Below are 24,280 nucleotides of genomic sequence, written 5' to 3' on the forward strand. Positions count from 1 at the left end.
GAGATCCAGAGCCAAGAGTTTTTATTGGGGCCGGTCACACAGGCCCCCTCTGCCTGGCCAGTGCCAAAATTTCAGACTCTCAGAAGGAAAGCAGATGTGAGTGTAAGCCACATTGTGCAAACAATTTAGGTACGTCGAGCGTGGACCCTCTCCAAATGTCCGTCTCCAGACACCAGTGTGTGACTGTGGGCCCATCTCTTAATCTTCTTGTAAGGTTGTTTTGAGAGTTGTTGTCACCCATGTTAAGGATTGAAAGCAGTGCCTGAGAAGAAGTGTGTGTTTAATTACTGTTGGCTTATTATTGTGTTTATGTGGTATTTTCAGTCGAATAGTGCTAGAGTTCATGTAGAGTATGAAACTCTACCAGGTTTTGTTTGTTTGTTTTGGCTGCACTGCGCAGCTTGCAGGATCTTAGTTACCCAACTAAGAACTGAACCCAGGCCCCGGCAGTGAGAGTGCCAAGTCTGACCACTGGCCTGCAGAGAATTCCTATCTACTAATTTTTTTTTTTTTAAATTTTGTGTTTTCTTGCTTTTTTTTTTTTCTTGTTCTAGGTTGCTGCAGCAACTGGCCACACAGTAGTGTTGGTGGACCAAACAGAGGACATCCTGGCAAAATCTAGAAAGGGAATTGAGGAAAGTCTTCGGAAAGTGGCCAAGAAGAAGTTTGCAGAAAACCCCAAGGTGATTTTTTGTCATCAGTATCTTCAATACCAGTTCTCTGACCACTTCACATTTGTGAAGGGGTTCTGGCCTTTGCTTGCTTTTTAAATGTTTGAATTGAAACTTGAGGCCAATAAAACAGGCCTGACTTTAGGCCAGTATAATAGCATAATCACTAAATAGGATAACAGAACAGGAGAAATAAATAGCCACGTTGTTGGTTCTTTTCACCTTGTGGCTATTGTGAATAGTGCCGTAGTGAACACGAGTGTACTGTCTGCTCAAGTCCCTCTTTTCAGTTCTTTCAGGTATCTACCTAGCAGTGTGATCACTGGGTCATACAGCAGTCCTAGGCTTAGCTTTTTGGGGAACCACCGTACTGTCTTCCTCAATGGCTGGACCATCTTACATTCCTACAAGTAATGTACAGAGGTTCCAATTTCTCCACATCCTGACCTACAATTATTATTGTTATTTTTGTAAATCATGGGAGGTGTGAAGTGGTATCTCATTGTGATTTGGGTTTGCATCTTCTTAAAATCTAGTCATATTTTAAAATCAGAGGAGCAGGGGAGGAGACCATTTTATTTTCTCCCTAAAGAAGTCTGAGCAGAATGTATCACAGCAGATTAAGATCTCCTTCACATGTCCTCACTGTCCTTAGTGATTGTGATAGAGAGGAGCTTGCTGTGACAGGGTCTGGTCGGGTGGGATTTGAAGAGGGCTGAGGGAAGCAAGGACAGAGTGAGTGGGATCCAGATGACCCGCGCTCTCACTTGTTCACTCCGCACACCTCTGCCAGTTGTCCCTCTTTGGGCCGAGGCTCTGGGCCCCACCCTGAGGGTAAAAAGGTGGCATCTGTTCTCAACATGATTTGCTCCTGACTGGTCACTCCTCAGGAGTCTGGTCTCCTGGTGTTTCCCACCTCTGCCAGGGACGTGCCTGAAGGGTCAGCTTCCGCTTGCTGAGTTGACATAAACTGTATTCATCCAGCTCTCCACTGACAAGGACAGTTGCCACTGACTACAAGTGGCTGTCGAGCACTTTACCTGCGGCTAGTCCAAACCGAGGTAGACATCAGATTTCAAAGACTGAGTAGAAAAAGAACACAAGACATCTCTATACTGATTACATGTTGAAATGATAGTAGCTTAGATATCTTAGGGTTAAATAAAATTAATTTGACCTGTTTTCACATGTTAAAATGCAACTGATAGAAATTTAAAATCAGCGATCATCTTGTATTACATTTCTGTTGATCAGCTCTGATAGTTTTTTTTTTTTAACTTTTTATCTTATACTGGAATATGGCCGATTAACAATGTTGTGATAGTTTGTGGTGGCCATCAAAGGGCCTCAGCCACACATATACATGTATCTACTTTCCCCTAAACTCCTCTCCTACCCAGGCTGCCACATAACATTGGAACAGCTCTGAGAATTGTTTATTCCTTGATAATTTTGGATGCCTTTGCTGGACCGTTTTGAATCCTCATGGGCAAATTATATCTTGAAGTAAAATGGCAGCTAATAAGGGGACCACCTGTTTCTGCCCTGATTGAGATCTGTTTGTGGAAACCTGGAGGTACAAATGAGGAAAAGACAGGACTGCACGCTCTTCTAGGGCAGAGGCTATGTCTGGTGTGTGCTCTTGAACCACCAGTTGCTGGCACATGATGGGTGATTATTAGTTGATAAACAACTGCTGAGTCAGGCAGCTCTTCCCTGCCTCCTACTAGAGGGGAATAGTCAGCACCACCTCTCAGACTTGTGGATGGGGCTGAGATCCACTTTTACCCTTTTCTGGAAGACAGATCACAGGCTTCCAAGAAGCCCGTCATGGAACAGTACATGGCTGTCTACACAGAGCAGATAGGACAGGCCAGCACCAATGCTGTGAACAAACAGCTCAGTGACCTGAGCAGAGCCGGCTAAGAGCCTAAAAGGTTATGACTGACACACGGCAGTGTGCTGACCAGCACTTGAGGTCGTTCACAGACTGGTTCTTGCCCTAGGGTCCAGAAGTACATTGAGATGCCATCTACTCTAAGAAGATACGTAGACAGTTTTATTTCTCGGAATTTCAGAGCATGTTCAGGTTGTCTGGGGTATTCTGGCCTATCCTCGCCCTCCTGCTTCCTCCCTCCTTTGCAGCGCATCAACCATTTTCCATTGAGCCCAGTGACTGTTCTCTTCTCCTTCCTCCACGGCACTAGGGTGCTGACGAGTTTGTGGCGAAGACCCTGAGCAGCATATCGACCAGCACGGATGCAGCGTCCGTGGTCCACAGCACAGACTTGGTGGTGGAGGCCATTGTAGAGAATCTGCAGGTGAAGAACGAGCTGTTCAAGAGGCTGGACAAGTTTGCCGCCGAGTACGTGATCTCTGGGAGACCTCGTTGGTCCTGGGGGCTCCCTTCCTGGTGCTTGGGCTTTCCTCCTGGGAAGGAGTCTCCTGACACTAAGACTTCTTTTTATTACTCTACAGCTGTTTCCAACACTGTTTCCATTGTTCTCCATCCTCCACCCCCAGTTTGCTTCCTGAGGTGTGGGCTGCCCTGAATCTGATCCTTGTCCCCAAAGGAGGGTAGAGTTTTTCCCACGTGAATTGGAGGGTCCATCCAGGGACAGGTCTTGGTCTCTTGCAGCGTCTGTGTCATGGCCCCTCCCAGGCCAGAGGATGGAGGCGCTCGGTCATGTCCTTAAACGTCTGTGAGCAACATCAGAGCAATTTGGTGTGTCCCCTCTTTTGGATGAAACCAACAGAACAATGTAATTCAAGGAAATACCTTCTGTTTCCATGGTTTTCCAGGATCCTCTTGCTTTGAGCCTTCTGTGGGTTAAGTCAAAACTGTTGGGATCCTTTAAGGAGCACAGAGTTGTTACCCAGCTTCCTGGCAAAGGGTGGGCGAGGAGAGCTAGCCTCGTGCAGGTCAGACACAGGGCCCCTGGCTCAGGACTGTCTGTGGCATCAGCGAGCCGTGCACATGTGCAGCTCTAGTTCTGCCTGTGGCTCCTGGTGATGTTGACCCCTGACATATTCATTCATGCTCATCTTGTGGTTTGCTTGGCCATGTGTCACCCATCTTGATTGGGACTCAAAGTCAGATTAAGATTATACAACAACCGTAATTCTTAGGCAGCCACCAGTGAGCAGTGGCTAAAGAGAGACACTTGCAGACTGGCCTGCTGAACTGACGGCCCTTGGTGGTGTGGTCTGGGGACCCTGACAAAGAGAAGAGGGCTGTCTTTGTGTCCCCTGGGTGTCACTCAGCTGATTAGCATGCTTGCGTACCTTAGGGGTAAAGCATCTGCCTGCAATGCAGGAGACCCAGGTTTGATCCCTGGGTTGGGAAGATCCCCTGGAGAAGGAGATGGCAACCCACTCCAGTACCCTTGCCTGGAAAATTCCATGGACGGAGGAGCCTGATAGGACTACAGTCCATGGGATCGCAAAGAGTCATGCACGCCTGAGCAACTTCACTTCTCTTAGGGGCTGTAGCGCCATGTGACAGAAACCAGACTGTCTTGGTTAGGGGTGTTGGCTAAAAAGGTTTTTTTTGTTTTGTTTTTTAAGGAGAAGCCCCGTTGCCTGGCCTTTAAATCGGCCAACTTGGCGCTTGTTTGAGAAAGGTCACTGTTCTCGTGCCTTAAAGGTGAAGTGCTGTTTATGTAGGAGAGTGTTATGCCCCTGTTTTCCTCCAAGAGTTTTATTGTATCTGGCCTTACATTTAGGTCTTGAATCCATTTTTAGTTTATTTTTGCATATAGTGTTCTAATTTTATTCTTTTACATGTAGCTATCCAGTTTTCCCAGCACCACTTATTGAAGAGACTGTCTTTTCTCCACTGTATATTTTTGCCTCCTCTTGTCATAGATAGAGTGACCGTCGGTGCGTAGGTTTATCTCTGGGCTTTCTGTCCTGTTCTGTTGATCTATAAATCACAGCAAGATCTTTTTCAATCCACCTCCTAGAGTAATGAAAACAAAAATAAAAATAAACAAATGGGACCTAATTAAATGTGAAATGTTTTGCATTGCAAAGGAAAGCATAAACAAAATGAAAGACAACCCTCAGAATGAGGAAAAAGTACCTCCATCAGATGTTATCATGTCCGACCCTTTGCAACCCCATGGACTGTAGCCTGCCAGGCTCCTCTGTCCATGGGATTTTCCAGGGAAGAATACTGGAGTGGGTTGCCATTTCCTTCTCCAGGGGATTTTCCCGATCCAGGGATCAAACCCAGATCTCCTGCATTGCAGGCAGATTCTTTAGTGTCTGAGCTGTCAGGGAAGCCCTATGAAATGTCGGCCATCCAAAGTATACAGACAACTCAGAAGCCCAATATCAAAAAACCATTCAACCCAATGAGAAAATGGACAAAAGATCTAAGTAGATGTTTCTCAGAAAAAGATACAGATGGCCAAAAGGCACATGAAAAGCTGCTCAGCATCACTAATTATTAGAGAAATGCAAATTAAAACTACAGAGAGGTATCACCAGTCAGAATGGCCGTCAAAAAATCTGCACAGTCAGTGCTGGAGAGAATGTGGAGAAAAGGGAACCCTCTCGCACTGTTCCTCGGAATGTAAACAGGTGCAGCCACTATGGAGAACAGTACGCATGCTCAGTCCCTTCAGTTATGTCTGACTCTTTGCAACCCCATGGACTGTAGCCCACCAGGCTCCTCTGTCCATGGGATTATCCCAGCAAGCATGCTGGAGTGTGTTGCCATTTCCTCCTCCAGGGGTTCATCCCAACCCAGGAATTGAACCCCCATCTCCTGTTTCTCCTGCATTGGCAGGAGGATTCTAGAACAGTTTGGAGGTTCCTTAAATAACCAAAAATAGAGCTATCATATGATCCAGCAATTCCACTCCTGGGCATATATCCGGAGAAAACCATAATTCAAAAGATACATGCACCTCAATGTTTATTGTAGCACTATTTACAATAGCCAAGACATGGAAGCAACCTAAATATCCATTGACAGAGGAAAGCATAAGGAAGATGTGGTACATATATACAGTGGAATACTACTCATGAAATTGGTCAGTTTTTTTCTATCAGCATTTTTAAATTGAAGTATACCAGCTCAGTGGTAAAGAATTTGCCTGCATTGCAGAAGACCCGGGTCTGATCCCTGGGTTGGGAAGATCCCCTGGAAGAGGGCATGGCAACACACTCTAGTATTCTTGTCAGGAGAATCCCCATGGACACAGGAGCCTGGCAGGCTGCAGTCCATAGGGTCGCATGGTTGGATATGACTGAAGCAGCTAAGAAGCAGCAGCATAGTGAATTTACAGTGTGTGATTTCCGCTGTACGGCTAAGTGATTCAGCGATACATACATTCTCTTTTTATATTCTCTTCCATTATGGTTTATCGTAGGATATGAATGTAGTTCTCTCTGTTGTACAGTAGCACCTTGCTGTTTATCCATCCTCTGTATAAAACCTCACATCTGTAACCCCAGCCTCCCACTCTGTCCCTCTCCCAAACCCCTGCCCCTTGACAACCACTAATCTGCTATGTCCATGATTCTGTTTGTTTCATAGATAGGTTCATTTATGCCACAGTTTAGATTCCACCTGTAAATGATATCATGTGATATCTGTCTCTCTGACTGACTTCACTCAGTATGATAATCTCTAGGTCCGTCCATGTTGCTGCAGATGGCGTGATTTTCTCCTTTTTTCGTGGCTGACTGTATTCCATCGCATGGCTGTACCGGTGCACACCGCCAGCACACTAGCTGCTTTCACCTCACTCTTCTCAGCTCTTCCCAGATTGCTGGTTTCTTCCCCCTTCCCTTTTTCTCTCCTCCCACTCGCTCCTGATTTCAGGAGGACTGGAGTACTGCCCTCTGGGCAAGCAGGAGCACCCTAATGTGGCCGTGAGGAACCACTGCCCTTCCTGTGCTGTGTGTGGACAAGCCCTCGTGGTGGTTAGAAGAGTTAGGCTGTTTTGTGTAAATTTATCCACAAGGTGGTGCTCTAGGAAAGCTGACAAGTCTTGCCCATCTCTGAAGATTTGCCTGTCATGCCTTTGGCACCCCACTCTACTGAGGTCGTTAAAAATTAACTTTGCTTGAAATCAGCATGGAGTTTTTAAAATTAATAATTTAATATTTTATATACACAAAAGAAGATGGTACTGCTTTTTAAGGAGATTTTATAATAAGAATAGGGCTTTGCTGGTGGCTCAGACGGTAAAAATTCTTCCGGTAATGCAGGAGACCTGAGTTTGATCCCTGGGTCGGGAAGATCCCCTGGAGAAGGAAATGGTTGGAGTAGAAACCCACTCCAGTATTCTTGCCTGGAGAATTCCATGGACAGATGAGCTTGGTGGGCTGCATTCTATGGGGTTACAAAGAGTTGGACACGACTGAGCGACTAACACTTTCACTACAATAAGAATATGTTGAACCGTGTTTATCATGCATATACAGGTATCCTTCCTTCCCCAAATCTACCAGTGTAACCTTAAAACTTCTTTTGGACCATGTTGGTTTTCTTCTGTTTTCATTTTAATTCCCAATCAGTGGGAAAGTAAAGCTTTTCATTTGAGGGGAGATGATTTTAGTTCATGTCAGATGTTTCTCATGGAGGATTCAGGTGTCTTCACAGTTTTTTGTTTATTTTGAGAGTCTGTGATGCATCCTGTCTTTCCTCAGTCTTTGTTCACTTGCAGTTTCATCTTGTGACGGACGTTATTGCCTCCTTGTGTTCTTCACGTACCATATAAACTAAATAATGCAAGTAACCAGGAGAAATTTTGTTCCCTAAAATTAAGGAAGGATTAGCAAAGACTAAGCAGACTTTTGGAGCAAGTAACTTTTAAATTAAAAATTTCAGAATTTAAATGAAGCACATCACTTGATTTCAGCCTAATGTTAGTGAAGTTGTGTCTTTTCCTTGACTGTTTCCAAAGATGGGACTCATTCCAACACTCCAATGTCTTTCTCTCCACAGACACACAATCTTTGCCAGCAACACTTCCTCTTTGCAGATCACAAGCCTAGCCAATTCCACCACCAGACAGGACCGATTTGCTGGGCTCCATTTCTTCAACCCAGTGCCTTTGATGAAGCTTGTGGAGGTCAGTGGGGGTCTGCTTGTGCATGCCTGCTTGCTCTGCCCGCTCTCAGCCCTGCTTCTGAGTGGCACCTGCCCTGCCGCCGGGGATTGCACTGCACGGATTTTAGGGGGAGGTTGGCAGGCTGGTTGTGCTTGTGCTTGGGTTTCTCTAGCCAGAGTCTCCTTTCAGAGCCAAAGGAAGAAACAGCATCTAATTTCTAGGAAGGCGCCTGGGCTTTATTTCTCTGCAGACCTCTCTTTTGACCAGTGGTGTCCAGGAGGGCTGTCAACTGTGTGGATTATCACTTACTGTTTGTGCCGTAGCTGGTGAGCAGTGCAGAGAGAAGCATCAGATTGGGAAGGTAGTACTGAAGACCACTGGCCTGATGAGACCACGGAGGGGAGAACCACACGTGTGCGTGTTGTCTTGTCCAGGCTGGATGAGAAATTTTATTAGAAGCCTGGTTTCCTGCAGGGGCCGCTGTATTTCACTGTCCACTGCTGGTGGGTCACAGTGGTGTCAGCTCCAGGTGACGGGCCTTTGTACTGTCCCCACAGGAGGCACAGCCCCTCTGTGTTGTGACCAGAGCTATGAAAGCAGCTCCTCATAGCCTCGAACCTCCTGACCTCAGCCCCGGTGGGGGAGGGAAGTGGCCAGGGAGGGTTGCTGGGCTGCTGCCGCTGGCTTGCTTGAGACTCAGGTACAAGGGAGGTGGAGTCATGGTGGATAATTTGCACTGAAATGCGGCAACTTGCCTTTTATAGGGGGGCTAATTACAGGGTCTGAGGAGCAGCTTCTATTAAAACAGCATTTGTTCTGAGGTTGAAGAGTTATTGCCGTGCGAAGTGTGGGGGCTGTGGATCCAGGCAGCCCTCCAGAGACTAGCTGGGGCTCCCTGGGAGAGAGTGGAGATGTGGTCTTCCACTGCTGCCTTCTCCTCCAGGCCCCCTTCCCTCCGGTGTCCCCTTGTGTCTGCCACCTCCTGATGCTCAGCCTCTCCGCTCTGTAAGCATTAGCATCTAGTTTAAGCATGACTGAATTTCCTTACAGTTTTCTTTCAGGAACTACTCTGAACCATCCTGTGATAGGAATTCTCTCTTCCACTCTCATTGCTTCTTGGCTTCTTCCAATTTACTGCCAACCTCTAAGGCTGTTTTTGAAGAAATTGAGGAATGAAAGGGGCACAGGGAATAGAAAGCATTTTTCCTTATGCAGGAAAGAGCATGGAAGTGAAATGAAATTTTCCATGTTTTCGGTTACTATATCATGTACCATACGTCTTTTGAAGATAAAGACATATTCCAACTCTAATACTGTTTTCAACTGCATTTACCTGATAATGTCCATTTGTGTCTTTGGAAATATGGTACGTTGATTATTAACAGTTAATGTTTGACAAATGTTAACATTTTCTAGAAAATGTTTTCTAAAAGCCCTCTTCTTTATGCAACTTTTATTCTTAAACTTGAGCATTTGAGAGTATGTCCTTGGTGGTAAACACCAAAATGAATGGTAGGCTGAGCGGCTCTTCTTCTTTACTTGGGACTGGGCACATTTATATGTGTATGTGTGTAATTTTTCAGACCCTGCTTTGGAACAGAATATCTGCAGCACATTGTTGGATGAGTGAATAAATATGCATTCGTCCTGTTAGAAACAAAACAAAACTCCTTCCTGTTGACTCCTTTAAGTCACCAAATTATTGTTAAAACTCCCTGACTCGCAGCGCTTGTCACAGCCCAGTCTGTTTGGTCCTGATGGAGGTGACGTTTCCACGTCTTCTTGAATAATCCTCAGGTTGCTGTTTGATTTGTGATACTGCAGAGCAGTATCATTCCCATTCCTCAACCCCATCTTAGTGGCGCCTTTTTTCTGTTTTCACTCGTTAGCTTCCCTTCTTGCCATAGCATATCAGCACTTCCCAAGCTGTGATCACATTAAAAGGTGGATGATAATGGTCCTCTTCATTTATATAGCGCTTTCCTTCCTGCACAGACACTAGCTCATTACAGCATACAGTCCTCTTAAAGAGGGAAGATGTGTCAGATATCATCATCCCTGTTTCATATGCGAAAGGTGAGGCACCAGGGGTTGCTTTGACTCATCTGAGCTTATATAAAGGGTCTGCTGTAGAGGCCAAGCCTGTTCGGCCTTGACTCTCATTGAAGTCCCTTAACTGGCGTTTAAATTACATATTTAGTTTATATAAATTCTGGGTCTCTCTTCATCGGCTGAAATCTAACTCCTGACAAGCGAGTTCTTTCCTGCCAGCTGACTGCCGGGCGTGGTGCTGGGTGCGGGCCCCCGCTGAGCCCCGCAGCCGCCGTGACTGCTGTGCCCCCCACAGAGGGTCGGGGGCGGCCTGGGCCTTCCCGCGGTGGCGTGCCCCAGCCACATGGGATGAGCCTGTTCTGAGGCAGAGCGAGCTGCTGGCCTTTGGGGCATCTGTGTGGGAGCGGGTGGAGTAATAGCGGGTTACTCATCTCAGAGTCCACAGGACCTTGGTGGCCTGGGCGCATCACTCAGTTTTCCGGGGGCTCCTTCACTTCATCTTTGTACTAAGAGAAGGTGCGTTTTCATGCAGAGTGTTAAAGGCAAGCCTTGTACTCTAGTAAGACTTCCAGTTGCTTCCCTGAACTCATGAACAGCCTCAAGTAAAACCCTAATAAGATCCAGCATTTACTGAGCATTTCCTTGGAGCTGCCCTTAATGCTTTACTTCCTAATCTAATTCCATTCTCATCTCAGCTCCTTGAGGGTAGGTAGAGTGATTTCAATGTTATTACAATTTCTAGAAACATTCCCAGGGTCACAGAGCCAGTAAGAGGTGTGATTGGGGTTTGAACCCAAGTCTCAGTGACAAAGTCTGTAAAACTCTCCTACACACATACACACACATTTTATATCAGTTTTTTTAGCCTTGATTTTGTGTGTTCTGTGATAATCCAGTGTCTTGAAGTGGACATTTTGTTTCTGGCTTGAGATCCTTCTTTTCTGAAACTAAAAATTATTTTTGCCACCCGTGTGGCTGATTTTTCTCAATGTTTCCTTGAACTGTTCTATTGAAATTGTTTGCTGATTTTAGGGTTATAATTTTTCTCTGCTTTGCATTTCCAGGTCATTAAAACACCAATGACCAGCCAGAAGACATTTGAATCTCTGCTAGACTTCAGCAGAGCCCTGGGAAAGCATCCTGTTGCCTGCAAGGTGGTGTATGGGTAGCGGGGGAAGGGTGATTTTTCCGGGACCCGGACTTATTCCAGGAGGGACTCTTCGGCTGTAGGCTGATGTGGGAGAGGGGCGCTCTTACTGCAGGTCTGTCCACAGGCTGTGAAGGGCAAGCTGCATCTAGCAAGGAATCCTGGTGATTATGTGTAAAATCATTCCTGGTGCTCTCACCTACTTTGCTCTGATTACCTTCAGTCTCTGCATTTGCTGTAGTTCCTGTTTAGTTTTCCCCAAATTTAGGAACGGCACTTCTGCATGACCCAGGTAGTTTTTCTGTAAGGCCAATTGTGTCACAAGATGCCATTACAAATTTTTATGATGGTTGGTGGTTTAGTCACTAAGTCGTGTCCAACCCTTGTGATTCCATGAACTGTAGTCTGCCAGGCTCCTCTGTCCATGGGGTTTCCCAGGCAAGAATACTGGAGTGGGTTGTGTCTCCTACGTTTCAGGTGGTGTCCTGTATTGTAGGCAGATTCTTTACTGACTGAGCCACCAGGGAAGCCCAATTATTTGTAAATATGTCATTTATCTTTTTGACCATAATTTAATTTTTTTACATTTTTTAAAGTTTTTATTTTTTAATGTAATTTTTAAAGGTTACTTTGCATTTACAGTTATTACAAAATATTGGCTCTATTCCCCGTGTTGTACAATAATAATACATCCTTGACCTGTCTTGTATCCATTAGTTTGTTTCTCCCACTCTCACCCCTATATGGGGGTCCGTACCCCACCCCCACCCCATGGTAACCACTAATTTGGTCTCTATGTCTGTGAGTCTGCTCTTTTGTTCTGTTCGTTCGTTTGTTGTATTTTTTAGATTCCACATGTAAGTGATGTACAGTATTTGTCTTTCTCTGTCTGACTTATTCCACTTAGCATAGTACTCTCCAAGTCCATCCACGTTGCTGCACAGGGCACACTTTCACTCTTCCTTATGTGGCTGAGCAGTGTCCCGTCGTATAGACACCTTGTCTGCTCACGCCAGTGTCTGCGGATGGGCACTTGGGTTGTTTGCATGTCTTGGCTGTGAACACTGGGGCGCACGTAGCTTTTTGAATTAGTGTTTTTGTTTTTTTCAGATATATACCCAGGTGTGGAATAGCTAGTTGACTGTAATCTTTTCAATATCATTGTGGTTCTTCTCATAGCATACTTTTACTTTCCAAAATAGTCTCAAGCGTGAACTCACAGTATTGTGTTATGAAAGCTCCAGTTGTTTATGAATCATCTGAATAAGTCATCTGTCAGCGTGGACCCCAACAGCCAAAGAGAGCAGACTTAAGCCTGCCAGACCCCTGCATTCCAGGACTGTAGTGTTATATTAGGGAATGTCATTTTTTAACACTCATTTTTTGTTGGTGTAGTTTTATGGTTTTAAATCTTCTGGATTAAAAAATATATATATCACATTAGTAACCAGAGGGTATGGTTTTACTTTGCTACCAGTTTTTGCTTTGTTCATGGCAAGAAGTAGCCATTGTGTTAGAAAAGACATTAGTGTGCGACAAATGAAACGCTAGGTGTGAAGTGAGTGCAGGAACAAGCCAGCGGTGGTCTTCAGCAGCAAGGTCATTAATTCATGGAGTGCGATGAACCATTTTTCCATCAGGATAGCCATGGCAGCTGCAGGCCTGGGAACTGTGGTCTCATGAAACTGCACTTGTTACATCATCACAGAACTCTCTTTTTAGGTGCTACCTTAGGCATTCAGAGAGTCTTTTAGACCCTGATTAACTCTCAGGGTCAGTTATTCAGGCCCTTAGTGAGGCATCCAGAGAGCAGAGGAAATCACATAGAAGAAAGGTCAGCAGACTTTCCTGTCAAGGGCCAGATGGTAGTATTCTAGGTGTAGAGTCTCTGCTGCAACTACTGGATGCTGCTGCTGCAACAGGAAAGCAGCGTGGGCCATACCTGCAAGGAGTAACGTGCGTGTGCTCCGCTAAAACTTGATTTACACAATAGATGTGGATTTGGCCTCCAGGATGATAGCTTAGGAACACCCAGCACAGAAGAATGACATCAATGTGCCTAAAATGGATCTTTCTTCATAGGAAGACTTCACAGGCAAAGTGTGCTGTGAAAAGGTGAAGGCCATGGCCTCGGGCCAGCCTGCCTGGGCCCACATCCTGGCTTTAGCACTAACTGGATGTGTAACCTGAGGCCTGTCTCGCAGCCTCCCTGTGCCTCGGTATCCTCTCCCTCGCACAGAGGCGACAATAGGAGTCATCTCACAGGGTTACTGTGAGGAATAAGTGAATGACTATTTGCAAAGTACTTAGGACAAACAATTCCTGCTATATAATAAGTATAGTATATAAAGTGTGTTTAATAAACAAGTAAATGTGTATGAAAAATGTAAGGTGTATGAGCACGTAAAGTTAAATTGCTTTATCAAAGGGCCGCATCTGTTTACATTCCACTGTTATGAGAGTATCTCTCTGTATCTTCAACAGCATTGAATATCATAATGGGGAAAAAGCCCCTTGCCAGTAACTTTACTGGTAACATGCTATTTTGTTCTACTGAATATTTCTTCGTTTTTTTGTTGTTTAGTTGCTAAGCTATGTCCAACTCTTTTGCAACCCAGTGGACTGTAGCCTGCAAGGTTTCTCTGTCCATGGGATTTCCCAGGCAGGAATGTTGGGGTGGGTTGCCGTTTCCTTCTCCAGGGGATCTTCCCGACCCAGGGACTGAACCCATGTCTCCTGCATTGGCAGGCAGATTCTTTACCACTGAGCCACCAGAGCAGCCTTGTAACGATATTATATGAACACTCCATATATTGTAGAAAATATTTTTCCCAGGCTACTTTCCAATTTCTAACCCTGTGTATGGTGTGGCCTCCTGTAGTCAGGCACCCTACCCTGTCCTGAATTTCTGCAATAAACTTTTTGAAGTTAAAAAACAGGTTTGCCCTGGTTATTATTAATAAATCAGCATAATTAATATAGTCTTGGTTAAACAGATAAAGCCCTTTTGTGCATCTGTGTATTCCTGGGAGGTAGGGTGGGGTGGTTGCAGTGTGTCCAGTGAAAGGAGGAACGACCCTGAGGTCACAGTATGCAGGCAGGCGGGCAGTAAGGGCAATACAGGAGCCTGGGCATCTTCTGTTCAGATGTTCATGGGGTGCTCAGCGTGTGCCTGACACGGGACTCACAGCCTGGCCCAGGGAGAGGGTTTTTTCCTGAGGGAGGGTCACAGCCTTTTGTTAAAAGAGGGGAACTCTGTTTACCTAGGGGAGATCAACTTCCCATAAAAGCCACCAAAAAGTTACCAAGCACGCCTGCCCCACAAGCTCGCAGGAGAGCTCAGTAGGCAGAATCCGCATGCCCACCATCCCTCCAGGAGAGATGGTGAAGTGTTTGAGTTAGGAGGCACATGAAGAAAGGGGTCTTCCGGGGAGGAGTCTTGGTCGGTGAGCTGTGAGAGACCCTCGGTCCATCGGGACCTGCTTGTTTGTTCCGGGCCCTGTCCCCAGCTCCACCATCCTGTGCCAAGCACTGGACTGCACATAGGAAAGAGCCTGAGGAAATCCTCAACAGCTGGGAAGTTGTGCTCCCGAGGCGTGCTCAGGATGGAGTGTGACTTTTTCTAGACTCGTTAAGAAATGCAGGAGAGGAGCGGAGTAAAGGGCCTACTGTTTGAGTGGAGCGTAATAATGCTGTATGCGCAGCATTTTATGTGCTTTCATTTGCCTTCACAACTAGTGAGGTAGAAATTACTGCTCCTGTTTCACAGATGATGAAACTGAGTTTCAGAATGATGCAAGGTCAAAGAGTATTCGAACGTGAGCCCAGATCCACCCGCTCCCAAAGCTGTGCCCTTTCTAGTGACCCAGGCAGTAGGGGCTTCTGGTTACTGTAATAGTTGGTTAAATTGTCGTGTGGCCTAGAAGTGAGGCTGTCTTGGCGCTTTGAAACATTGAAAATGTATAGCTTGATAAATGTGTGTGATAATCCAGGGTGAGAAGGAGCGACCTGGTGACTTACAGAAGGTAAAGTTCACAGAAATTCACTTGTTGTCTGTTTTTCTCTCTCCTCTGACAGGACACGCCTGGGTTTATCGTGAACCGTCTCCTGGTGCCGTACCTCATAGAAGCAGTCAGGCTGTGTGAACGAGGTAGCTGTCCCCACCCAGGCCGTGAGCAGCAGGCCTGTAGTCCTTCTGTGGGAAGGGCTGGGCCCTGTGGAGCAGGAGAGGCACTTCTGTTTTCAGACTCTTGTGAATCAGCCTCACCTTGAGCCTGGTCCCTTTGTCACTGTGTTCCCAGGACCCCCTCGATTCCCTTGGAGGCCTCTGGGGTGACTCGGGACTTCCCACTCCGCCACCTCCAACTACAGTCTCAGCCAGAGCAGTCATAGGCCAATGTGGGTTTATATCCTGGATCTCTGGCTAAGAGGTTTATTGCCTAAAATGATGACAGTGATATAAAAATCACTGGGCTAGGGAACCTTTAAAATTCCCTAAGGTTGTAAAATTGTGACAGGAGATGGGAAATTAGTAACAAGATTGTAATGTGACAGGGAATGTTTCTGACAGTGGTGTCCGTCCTTACTGAATGATGTTATGATGCATTTTTTTTTAACCTTAAGAATGGTCTAAAATGGTTTTTCCTCAATACTGGTAGATTGACAAAGAATGATTTTCCCTGTTGTAGAAATAGACTTGGGACATGATCCAAGGTTAGAAAATGTCATGTATCCTCCTGCCTACCTTCCCTACGGCATTTGTGGAAAGGTAATTGTTTCATCTCTGCTTCAAAGGCAAATAGACCTTAATAAGACTGAATGAAAAGCAACTGTAATTGTTTTCAGTTACTTCATTCACAAATGCTTGCTCCTGAGAATGTCATTTTTGAAACAAAACATTTATACCAGCTCTTCCAGAGAGATGAAAGCATATTTGCTTCCTCAAAATCTGCTTTAAATATTAAAACTTTGCTCTGTGTTTTTTGGAGGCATTTGCCTCACTTTTGCTTCAAGATCAAACCAACACTTCTGTGTTTCTCTATCAACAAATACATCTAATTACACCTCAAAGACAGCATGAAGCGTTTTGCCCTACTTTGAAAGACAGGGGTTTTCTTGGTAATGTAATGTTTTAGAATATAGCATGTGGGTGATCCACCTCTTAATGGATTCTTCTCACTGACACATACTGTCACTTGGATATGTTTTCACCTGAACTGTGTGTCTGGCTGTAAGTTGAAAGTCACTTTCTTGTCTTCTGCTTTCCTCCCGTCAGCAGTGGTCCTTTTCTGTACAGATGGAGTCCCTTTGACCTTCACCATCTCTAGCCACCTGGGAGATGAAACTGGGCAGGGAATCTGAGCCCACGGGGGAAGTGCTCTTAGTTCGCCCTTGGTGCTGCTTGTATCCTGGAGGTGCTGAGTTTTATGAGTGGGTGGGTGCTGTTTCCTGGAAAGCCACACTGTGGTCCGGACTCCTCAGCCTCAGGCTTCTTACTGTGTCCCTTCTGCCACCTCATGGTTCTGCCAGCGGCAAGCATGCTCACATGCCCGCCTGCCATCCCCTTTGCATTCATTTCCTTGGAGTGACTGACTGAGCTGCCTCCATTCTACTTTGAAATCTGAAAGTGTTTTGGATTACCCTCTCACCTGCCATGTCTGTTCATTTGTTACTTGACTCCTCCTGTCATCTGGTCTCCCCATGCCAGTCAGCCTGCCTTTAGTGCGGCTCCTCAGGCAACAAGGGATTCGCACTTACCTTGTGTCTTTTCCAAACTGGTCTCTGCAAATATTGTGTTGCCCGGGAGGGTGAGAGGACCGTGCATCCCGTTTCTGCATGGCAGCAGAATTGGACCATGAAGGCAGCTTAGCCCAGCCCTTTCGGAACTCATGGTGGAGAACGTCTCTGCGTGACATTATCTTGGTTAGCTTATGTGCTCTTAAAAAGAAATAGAGAGCAATATAGACTGGGTGGCATATAAATGACCACAGTTTACTTCTCACATTTCTGGAGACAATAGTCCAAGACTAGGGTGCCAGCACGATCGAGTATCTGGTGAGAGCCCTCCTCTGGCTGCAGACCGCCGACTTCTTGGGTCCTCACATGGTAGAGAGCAGAGCGAGGAAACCAGCTCTCCTGTGACTCTGGGAAGGGCTCTGATCCCTTTCGTGCGCGCTCCACCCCCGTGACTCTTGTAATTGCTACAAGGTCCCACCTCCTTACACCACTGTATTTAGGGAGTAGGGTTTCAATGTGAATTTGGAGCACATAACAACTACTTGATATACCTGAGGTGAGCATGCCTCTAAGCCACGTGGGCAGAATGCTGCTTTGAGCGGTAGGGGGTCATCAGAAGGATGCGTGGGGTGTTAGGACAGACAGTCGGCTCCACCACTGTCCACTCGGGCCTCCCGGGCAGCTGAGCAGCTTTCAGAGCTCACAGGCCCTTAGCAGTGCTTCTGCCAGCTGTCCGTGGGGTCTCGGGTGCACCACTGCCCCTCAGCACTGCTCACTGGCTGTGGGCCTCCTTGCTTCTGGGTCAGGCCTTCCTCCCCAGTGCCTCGCAGCCTCTGTCCTCTCTCCTGGTGCTGTTGGCATTCCCACGATAATCTCGTCCCTGGGGTCGGGGCACTCTCTGCAGACCTCTGAGCAGGCTGGTGACCGCAGCAGACAGCACCTCCTGTCGGACCCACTGAGCGGTCAGAGTCAGCTCTGGAGGGTGGTGGGGCTGCGTGGTTAGCTTTTCTTGGGCGACACCTGGGGTGTCACGAGCCTGTCCCCCAGTCACGTGTGACATCCTGCTCACAGAGCCCCTGCCGTGCTCAGGACACGGTCAGTGGTTCCGTCGGACCCAACCAGATACCATGCCCTCGCCAGGGAGCCTTCTTCTCCTCACCCTCTGCCTTCTTTCTCGCCTCACGCCTTACTCCCACCTTCTCTCAGGGCCCCAAGGGACCGTCCCCAGTGCTCCAAGCTGGATGTAATCTTGGTTGTTGTCATAACTCTGTGCTTCTGCTTCAGGGCACGTGCCTGCTGCATGGCGCATGGCTTTCTTCTCCTGTGCTCCGTGTTCAGTGTTTGGGTCCTCATCTTCCTACTTCCAAAGTGCTTGTGTAAGCCAGGCTTCCGGTAGCTGTTGATGCATACAGGAATGGTGGCTGCACTGCAGTTCTGATCCTGTTGCCTGTGACCCTGGCTGGTTGTTTTGCCAAGAATGGTCGGTAGGTGGTGGTGATGAGCCAGCAGAAGAAGCCTATTCGGGCAGGTCCCCAGTTCCCAGGCCTGTAGAAGAGCTGGGAGTTCACTGAGGATGCTCTTCTTTGTTGTTGAGAGTTAGGGGATGGGGAGGGGGGCCCTATCAACCTTCTAAGGTTGATGCAGAATTTCACGTGTATGCACATTTTCTTTGGAGAAGGTGTCAGATTTTAAGTGCTTGACTCTAAAGATTAGGAATTAATGGTCTAAAGCATGATACCATGTTTAACTCCCACTTGGCATACCAGTCTCTATTGTATATTTCTCTCTCTTTTTTCCCTCCTTTTACTGTCTTACTCAGAACAGAATTTTTAGAATTGTGCTGACTTTGTAAAACTGTTCAGATTTTTTTCCCCATGATGTGCCATGTCTTCATATTATTTTTTAGAAGTAAAATAGTCAAGTGAGTCTCTGAATAACAGTCTTGACTCTAGGGTTTATTGTCTCTCCTGAATATTGATTTGATTAAATGGCTTTAAGGTAAGTTGGAACCATTATGTTGTGAGATTTCTATCCGCAGGAAGCTGATATTCTAATAAGGGGAGACAGCCTATAGCGAGTGAACCAATAGATAACATATTAGGTTGTGACCAATAATCCTTGAGAAAGATAAACATACAGTCTAGGAGGTGGCAGGAGTCCTAGCCTGGAGTCTTGATAGCTCCCAGCTTATATGCAGAGAGCAGGGGAGTCTCTGATGCTCTGACACCTGAGCAGAGGTCTGCAGATATGGAGGACAGGATCCCAATACAAGGAGCAGCAGGAGCGAGCCCCAGGAGCATGCTAGGCTTGCTTCAGCATTCTGGCGTCTGCACCACAGAAGCCTGGGAGCCTAATGAAATCCTCCCAGCAGACTCTTTTATCAGCTGCCATGTTCTTTCTCATTCCTGCTTTGCACATGCTGTTCTTGCCGCCTGGGATGCCCTTCCCTGCCCGCTCTTCCCTGGGGATTCTCTTCAGGACCATCAGGACCCATGCCTGGGTGGTGGTTTTGGTGAAGTCATAGCATTGTGAGTAAACCTCTCCATCTTTGCCCACACAGCCGTGTGAATCTTCCTGAATCTTCAGCACTTGTTAGATGAAAGTTTTGGTTTGCACATCTGAATCCTCCCATTAGATCATGGACACTGCAGTGCTTGTTTTTCTTCATTTCATTCCAAGTCTCTGGTGCCTGATACATAACAGATATTAAACAGAAGTTGAATGAATGAGTGAGGCTGCCTGATAAGGCTAATGTCTGTGTGATCATTTTTACTTTCTTCTGACCTGAAACTCAAATCATTCTCAGGAACCTCTGGTTGACTAATCAGAGGAGTACCGATAAAGTCACCCAGGAAAAATAATTGGTTGGTATTTTAATCATCTTGAACCACCTTGAAATCCTTTGGCATTATCTTAGTACTTCATATGCTTTTAAAAATAGAACCTTTATGCATGTTTAAGTAGTTCTTGTTCCTCATGCCTAAAATATCTGAAATATTTAGGTTGTGACGTCCTCTCTTAAGTTTTTTTAATCACTTTTTAAATTTAGTTTTGTTTTAACTGACCGTTTCTTTATGCTTTGGAACAAAATTCTAGATAGACACTTGTTACAGGCTAGTTGTGTTCCTGATTTTGGAGAAAGGGGACAGGTTGCTCTCTATAAAGACCTTTGGTCCACAGACATTATGTGAAGGATAATACTCCACGGATAAAGCACTTTGGTTCTTGTCTTCGTTTCCTCAGCACACTTTCAAAATTGAGTGGCAGTTCTAAATCAGGTTTGGGCATTTCTTTAAACATTATCTTGACTAAAGAGTTTATATGCATGGGATTCCAAAGGAATGACTCATTACTTACAAAACCAAGAAAGGTAAAAAAGAAAAATATACATACAATACATAGAAAAACATACAGCTTCATTGTTTCCTTTTTAAAAAAACAGTCCCTTTATTAATCACAAACATGCTGTAGTTTTAGAGGATTTTTTAGTAAGTTATTTCAGAGAAGGAGGATCCCAATCCATTAGAAAGTAACTAATGTTTCCAGGCCACTGGGGCCTTCTCTCTCCATGAATGGAATAATAGTGCTTGAGAGTTTACCTCACAGAGTAACTTCATGTAGTAGCTTTGAAAATCTTGTGACCTCTTAGAAAAATCTTACCCAAGCTGGAAATCCTGACTCCAGAACTTTCTTGAATGTGCATTATATGTAAAACACTAGTAATTCCGGGACTAAGCGAATTACGTGACAGGATGATCATGGGAAGGACGGTGGTGACTCAGTGCTGCCCCCTTCTGCTTAGGTGAAGCATCCAAGGAAGACGTTGACACTGCTATGAAGCTGGGTGCCGGGTACCCCATGGGTCCATTTGAGCTTCTCGATTATGTTGGGCTGGATACTACGAAGTTCATCCTGGATGGTAAGAACTGGAATTCTCTGTTGTCTGTCTTTAGTTGAGTTGAGGTAGTCTTTTTCAACTGTGAATTAAATTAAATGCCTATTTAAATAGATAAAGAGTCTTAGTAGACCTTCCAAAGTCCTGTCCCACCAGCTGAAAGATTCAAGTAACATGACAGAAGGAAAAATATGACTGCCTAGTCTCCTCATGAGGCAACTTTTAAAAAATCTTTTCGTTTTGAAAGAATTATAAATTCATAGGAAGTCCCACATTCAGAATATAGCAGACAGGGCCTGTGTACCCCTCTCTGGTTTCCCCTTAGGGTTGTATCTCATACGGCAGCCACAGTACAGTACCAGAGCCAGGAAGCTGGCATTGGTGCACAGTCATTCTGTCAGGCGTCCTGATTTGTGTAGCCACTGCATTCAAGATGCAAAACCACTTAAAAATGTGTGTTCATGTTACTGTAGTGGCTACTAAAGTTGAATGCAGCTCATAGTACCAATTTGTACAAAGAATACCTATGGGAAGGAGCAAGGGGAGGTCCTAGTGGAAGCAAGAACTTCAAAATTTTATGAGGATACAAAATACCAGTAGCAGCAAATTCAGATTCTTAACATGCCCGAAAGTCATTTCACTGTGTCACTGAGGGGTCCAGCCACCAGATTAATGGACACCTTTAGCATCAGCTATTTCCAGGAAGGGGTTGGATGAACTGAAGGGCCATGGGAGAGCTGGGCCTCAAGCGAGACACGGCCCAGTGATGACCCCTGCTTTGAGGCTCATGTTCAGCCTTCCCTCTGCCTCTGCGAGTCTGGAGGCAGAGCATGGGGAGAAGGGTTCCTACTCTGATGTGGGAGAGGCCCACGGGCCTCAGTTATGCCACTTGGGCCAACAGACTCACCCTGGGAATGCCGAGATGTAAAATAAACCCAGCACTTCATCCTAAGCTCTTTTTCCTTCTCTCAATAGGTTGGCATGAAATGGACTCAAAGAACCCCCTGTTTCAGCCCTGCCCATCCCTGAATAAGCTGGTAGCAGAGAAAAAGTTTGGTAAGAAGTCTGGAGAAGGATTTTACAAATACAAGTGAGCAGCTTCTCTGGCTCCAGGACGAAGCCCCGTAAGCACATACCAGCAGCTCCCCAAGTGCCCGCGGGAATGCTCTTTGGTCAGATGTTCCCTCCCACAGCACGATCTGTTCGATGTACATTTTGATTGTAATCTATCTGAATTAATCGTTTACAAGAGTTAGAGTAATAGCAGATTCCTCCATTGAGAAACTAATTCCCTTTCCCTTTTTGAGTCTGTTCATTTCTGTGTATCTTCTAAAAAGCTTTACACCCTTGGTGCCTTGGAGCAAACATTTCTTTTGAACCTGTTGTTTTCATAAAGAGTGCCAGAACCTGAATTCGTTTACTTGTAATGAGAGCATCCTGTGTCCATTGTTGCCACACGGGAAAGTCGCCAGCCACCGACACACCCGTGTTGTCTGTGGAGGGCTGCGAGGCAGCACCTGCCTCTTGCCTTTGCCGGGTTATCTACTGCCTGCAGCCTCAAGCCTTACCCTCCTTCGGGCATGATGTCAGGTATCATGTCTTGATTCCACTCATCACTGAGATGTTGCTGCTGGATTCGTGGGAAGATCTCCAAGTGCAGGAAGATGTTTTGTTCACATCCGAAATCTGAATGATTATTGTCTGTCTCTTTTTTTTTTTGCCCATGAGAAATCATTGCTGCAAACTGACTCTAATGAAATGCCGTTTTTTTAATCTATGAAAATTTGAATTGAAATAAACATGTATAGTTTAAAATCATAATATGTTTAAATGGTTCTAAAAGTAGAGGTTGGTGATTTAGGTGGAAGCTGTGCCGTCTTTGGCCTGTAGTCACTTTGTTGAGTGGTAACGGTGAGGAAGGAGTGGCAGGGGAAGGTGTTTATGTACAACCTGCCTGTAGCTGCCACTCCAGATTTCTTACCAGGAAAGCAGTAATAAAGGCACAAAACCCAGTTTTTAAGGAACATCTGTTTCTTCTTTGCCAACAAAAAGAAATAGTGTAACATAAGCTTCTTATAATCATTGGCTTGAGAAAGTGTCTTCCAGGATAGAATTTTGAGGCTGGAAAGACATCAGAAACCCTGAGGTCCAGTGGCCCCATTAACAGAGAGCTGACGTGATGTGCTCAGGGCGACCAGAAGTTTTGTGACAGAGCCAGGATTAGAACTAGGTTTTGATAAAATATAAGGTAGCATTTTTGAAAATTTCAAATCCAGACTTCCATATAGGACTGTCCCTAAAACGGGCATCCTTGTTTGGAATTCTTGGTCACAGTGCTCATGCTTAAGAGATTGTCCTCCTCCCGTTTCATGATGGATAAAGGGGAGCTTATTAAATTTTTTTACTTGACTCTAACTAGAGCATAATGGAAAAGTAACTATGTACATACATTTCTACCACACATAGAACCTGGTTTAGGAAATTTGTAGGTTATTCTTATATTTCCTAACGAAAAAAAGGAAGCACCTGTGACACCATCACCATTTCCATTATTGAAGGTTACCCAGTGGTCTGACAGCCCCCTGCTCACTCTCAGGCTGGCTCCTGGCCTTTGACAGGAGCCCCAGGCTTAGGAGGGGTGTTCTTTTCTTCTCATCCTCTGCCTGGACTGCCCACAGGATGAGGGCCCTCATCCTGGAAATGGCAGGGCTCACTCCTGACCACTGGATTCCAGGAAAGAGCAAACGCAGTGATGTGGCGTCAGCCTGCCTGGTGTGAGGGTGGGGGTCGCAGCTGGCTTTCCCTGGCTGCGGTTTCTTGGTGTGCTCTCAGCCTGCCAGAAAGTCCGAACACCTGGGCTCTTCATATTCTTTTGTTGTTTTCGAAAATCCTCTTGCATGTGTCACGTTTGGGTCGGGGACGGAACTTTGAACATCTTCTTACACACAGGAGTGGAGAGTGGCTTTCTCAGCCTTGTGCTCCAGCCTCTGCCTTCTCAGGGGAGCACGGCTACTGCCTGCCAAGGGCTGCGAGGGGAGAAGGGTCTTTGCGGTCAGTCAGGTCCCCTGCTTTTAAATCAGGACTGGCTACTGTACAGTCACCGCTTAAACAACATACACTAGTTACACTTCCATAGTTTGCAGATTACACTTTTCACACTTTGAAACAAGCTTTTGTCTTGACCCACCTTGGTTTAAATCCCTTTAACATTTCAATCTAAGTAACCGATTAAGTCTTACCAAAATACAAGGTGTGGCTGTAATTTTGTGGAACCAATTTTCCTGTAAACAGGCACTGATGGTACATAAATATTAATCAAAAGTGCTTTGAACAATGGAAGCATTGCTGCATTTTCAACGCATTTGGTTGTGTAAATTGTTCTTAAAATCACTCAATATTTCATAATCACAGTTTTTATTTCTATGATAGAACAAATTTTAACTCCTGAAAGAAAAATCTAATTCTATTTAATGTTTTATTTAAAATGACCAACTATGGTTGTTGCAGAATTAATTGGTATAAATGATTAACACCAAGGGCTTTGGTATTAAACAGACTTGGGATCTAGTGCTGAGCTCCACTCTTTTACCTATGCAGCCTAACCTTGGGGGGTTACTTGTCTTCTGGAGAGAGCTGGCAGAATGGGCAGAATGATGGGTCCTGTCCCACAAGGTGGCTGAGACTAAATGAGATGATGGATGTCAGGTGT

At 45.6% G+C, this 24,280-nt stretch overlaps 1 protein-coding gene across 1 annotated transcript in view; it reads left to right on the forward strand.

Moving 5' to 3' along the window:
• The window catches only part of HADH (hydroxyacyl-CoA dehydrogenase), a 41,287-nt gene extending 18,898 nt beyond the window's left edge, over positions 1 to 22,389 (forward strand). Inside the window, exons 2-8 of the mRNA XM_043438454.1 lie at positions 555 to 683; positions 2,879 to 3,036; positions 7,636 to 7,762; positions 10,858 to 10,947; positions 15,018 to 15,090; positions 20,479 to 20,595; positions 21,547 to 22,389. Of these exons, the coding sequence (XP_043294389.1) occupies positions 555 to 683; positions 2,879 to 3,036; positions 7,636 to 7,762; positions 10,858 to 10,947; positions 15,018 to 15,090; positions 20,479 to 20,595; positions 21,547 to 21,665 (813 nt within the window). The 3' untranslated portion in view covers positions 21,666 to 22,389. The remainder of the gene's footprint in view (positions 1 to 554; positions 684 to 2,878; positions 3,037 to 7,635; positions 7,763 to 10,857; positions 10,948 to 15,017; positions 15,091 to 20,478; positions 20,596 to 21,546) is intronic.
• Positions 22,390 to 24,280: the final 1,891 nt, after the last annotated feature.

Source organism: Cervus canadensis, chromosome 19 (genome assembly GCF_019320065.1).
Source record: "Cervus canadensis isolate Bull #8, Minnesota chromosome 19, ASM1932006v1, whole genome shotgun sequence".
NCBI lineage: Eukaryota > Metazoa > Chordata > Mammalia > Artiodactyla > Cervidae > Cervus > Cervus canadensis.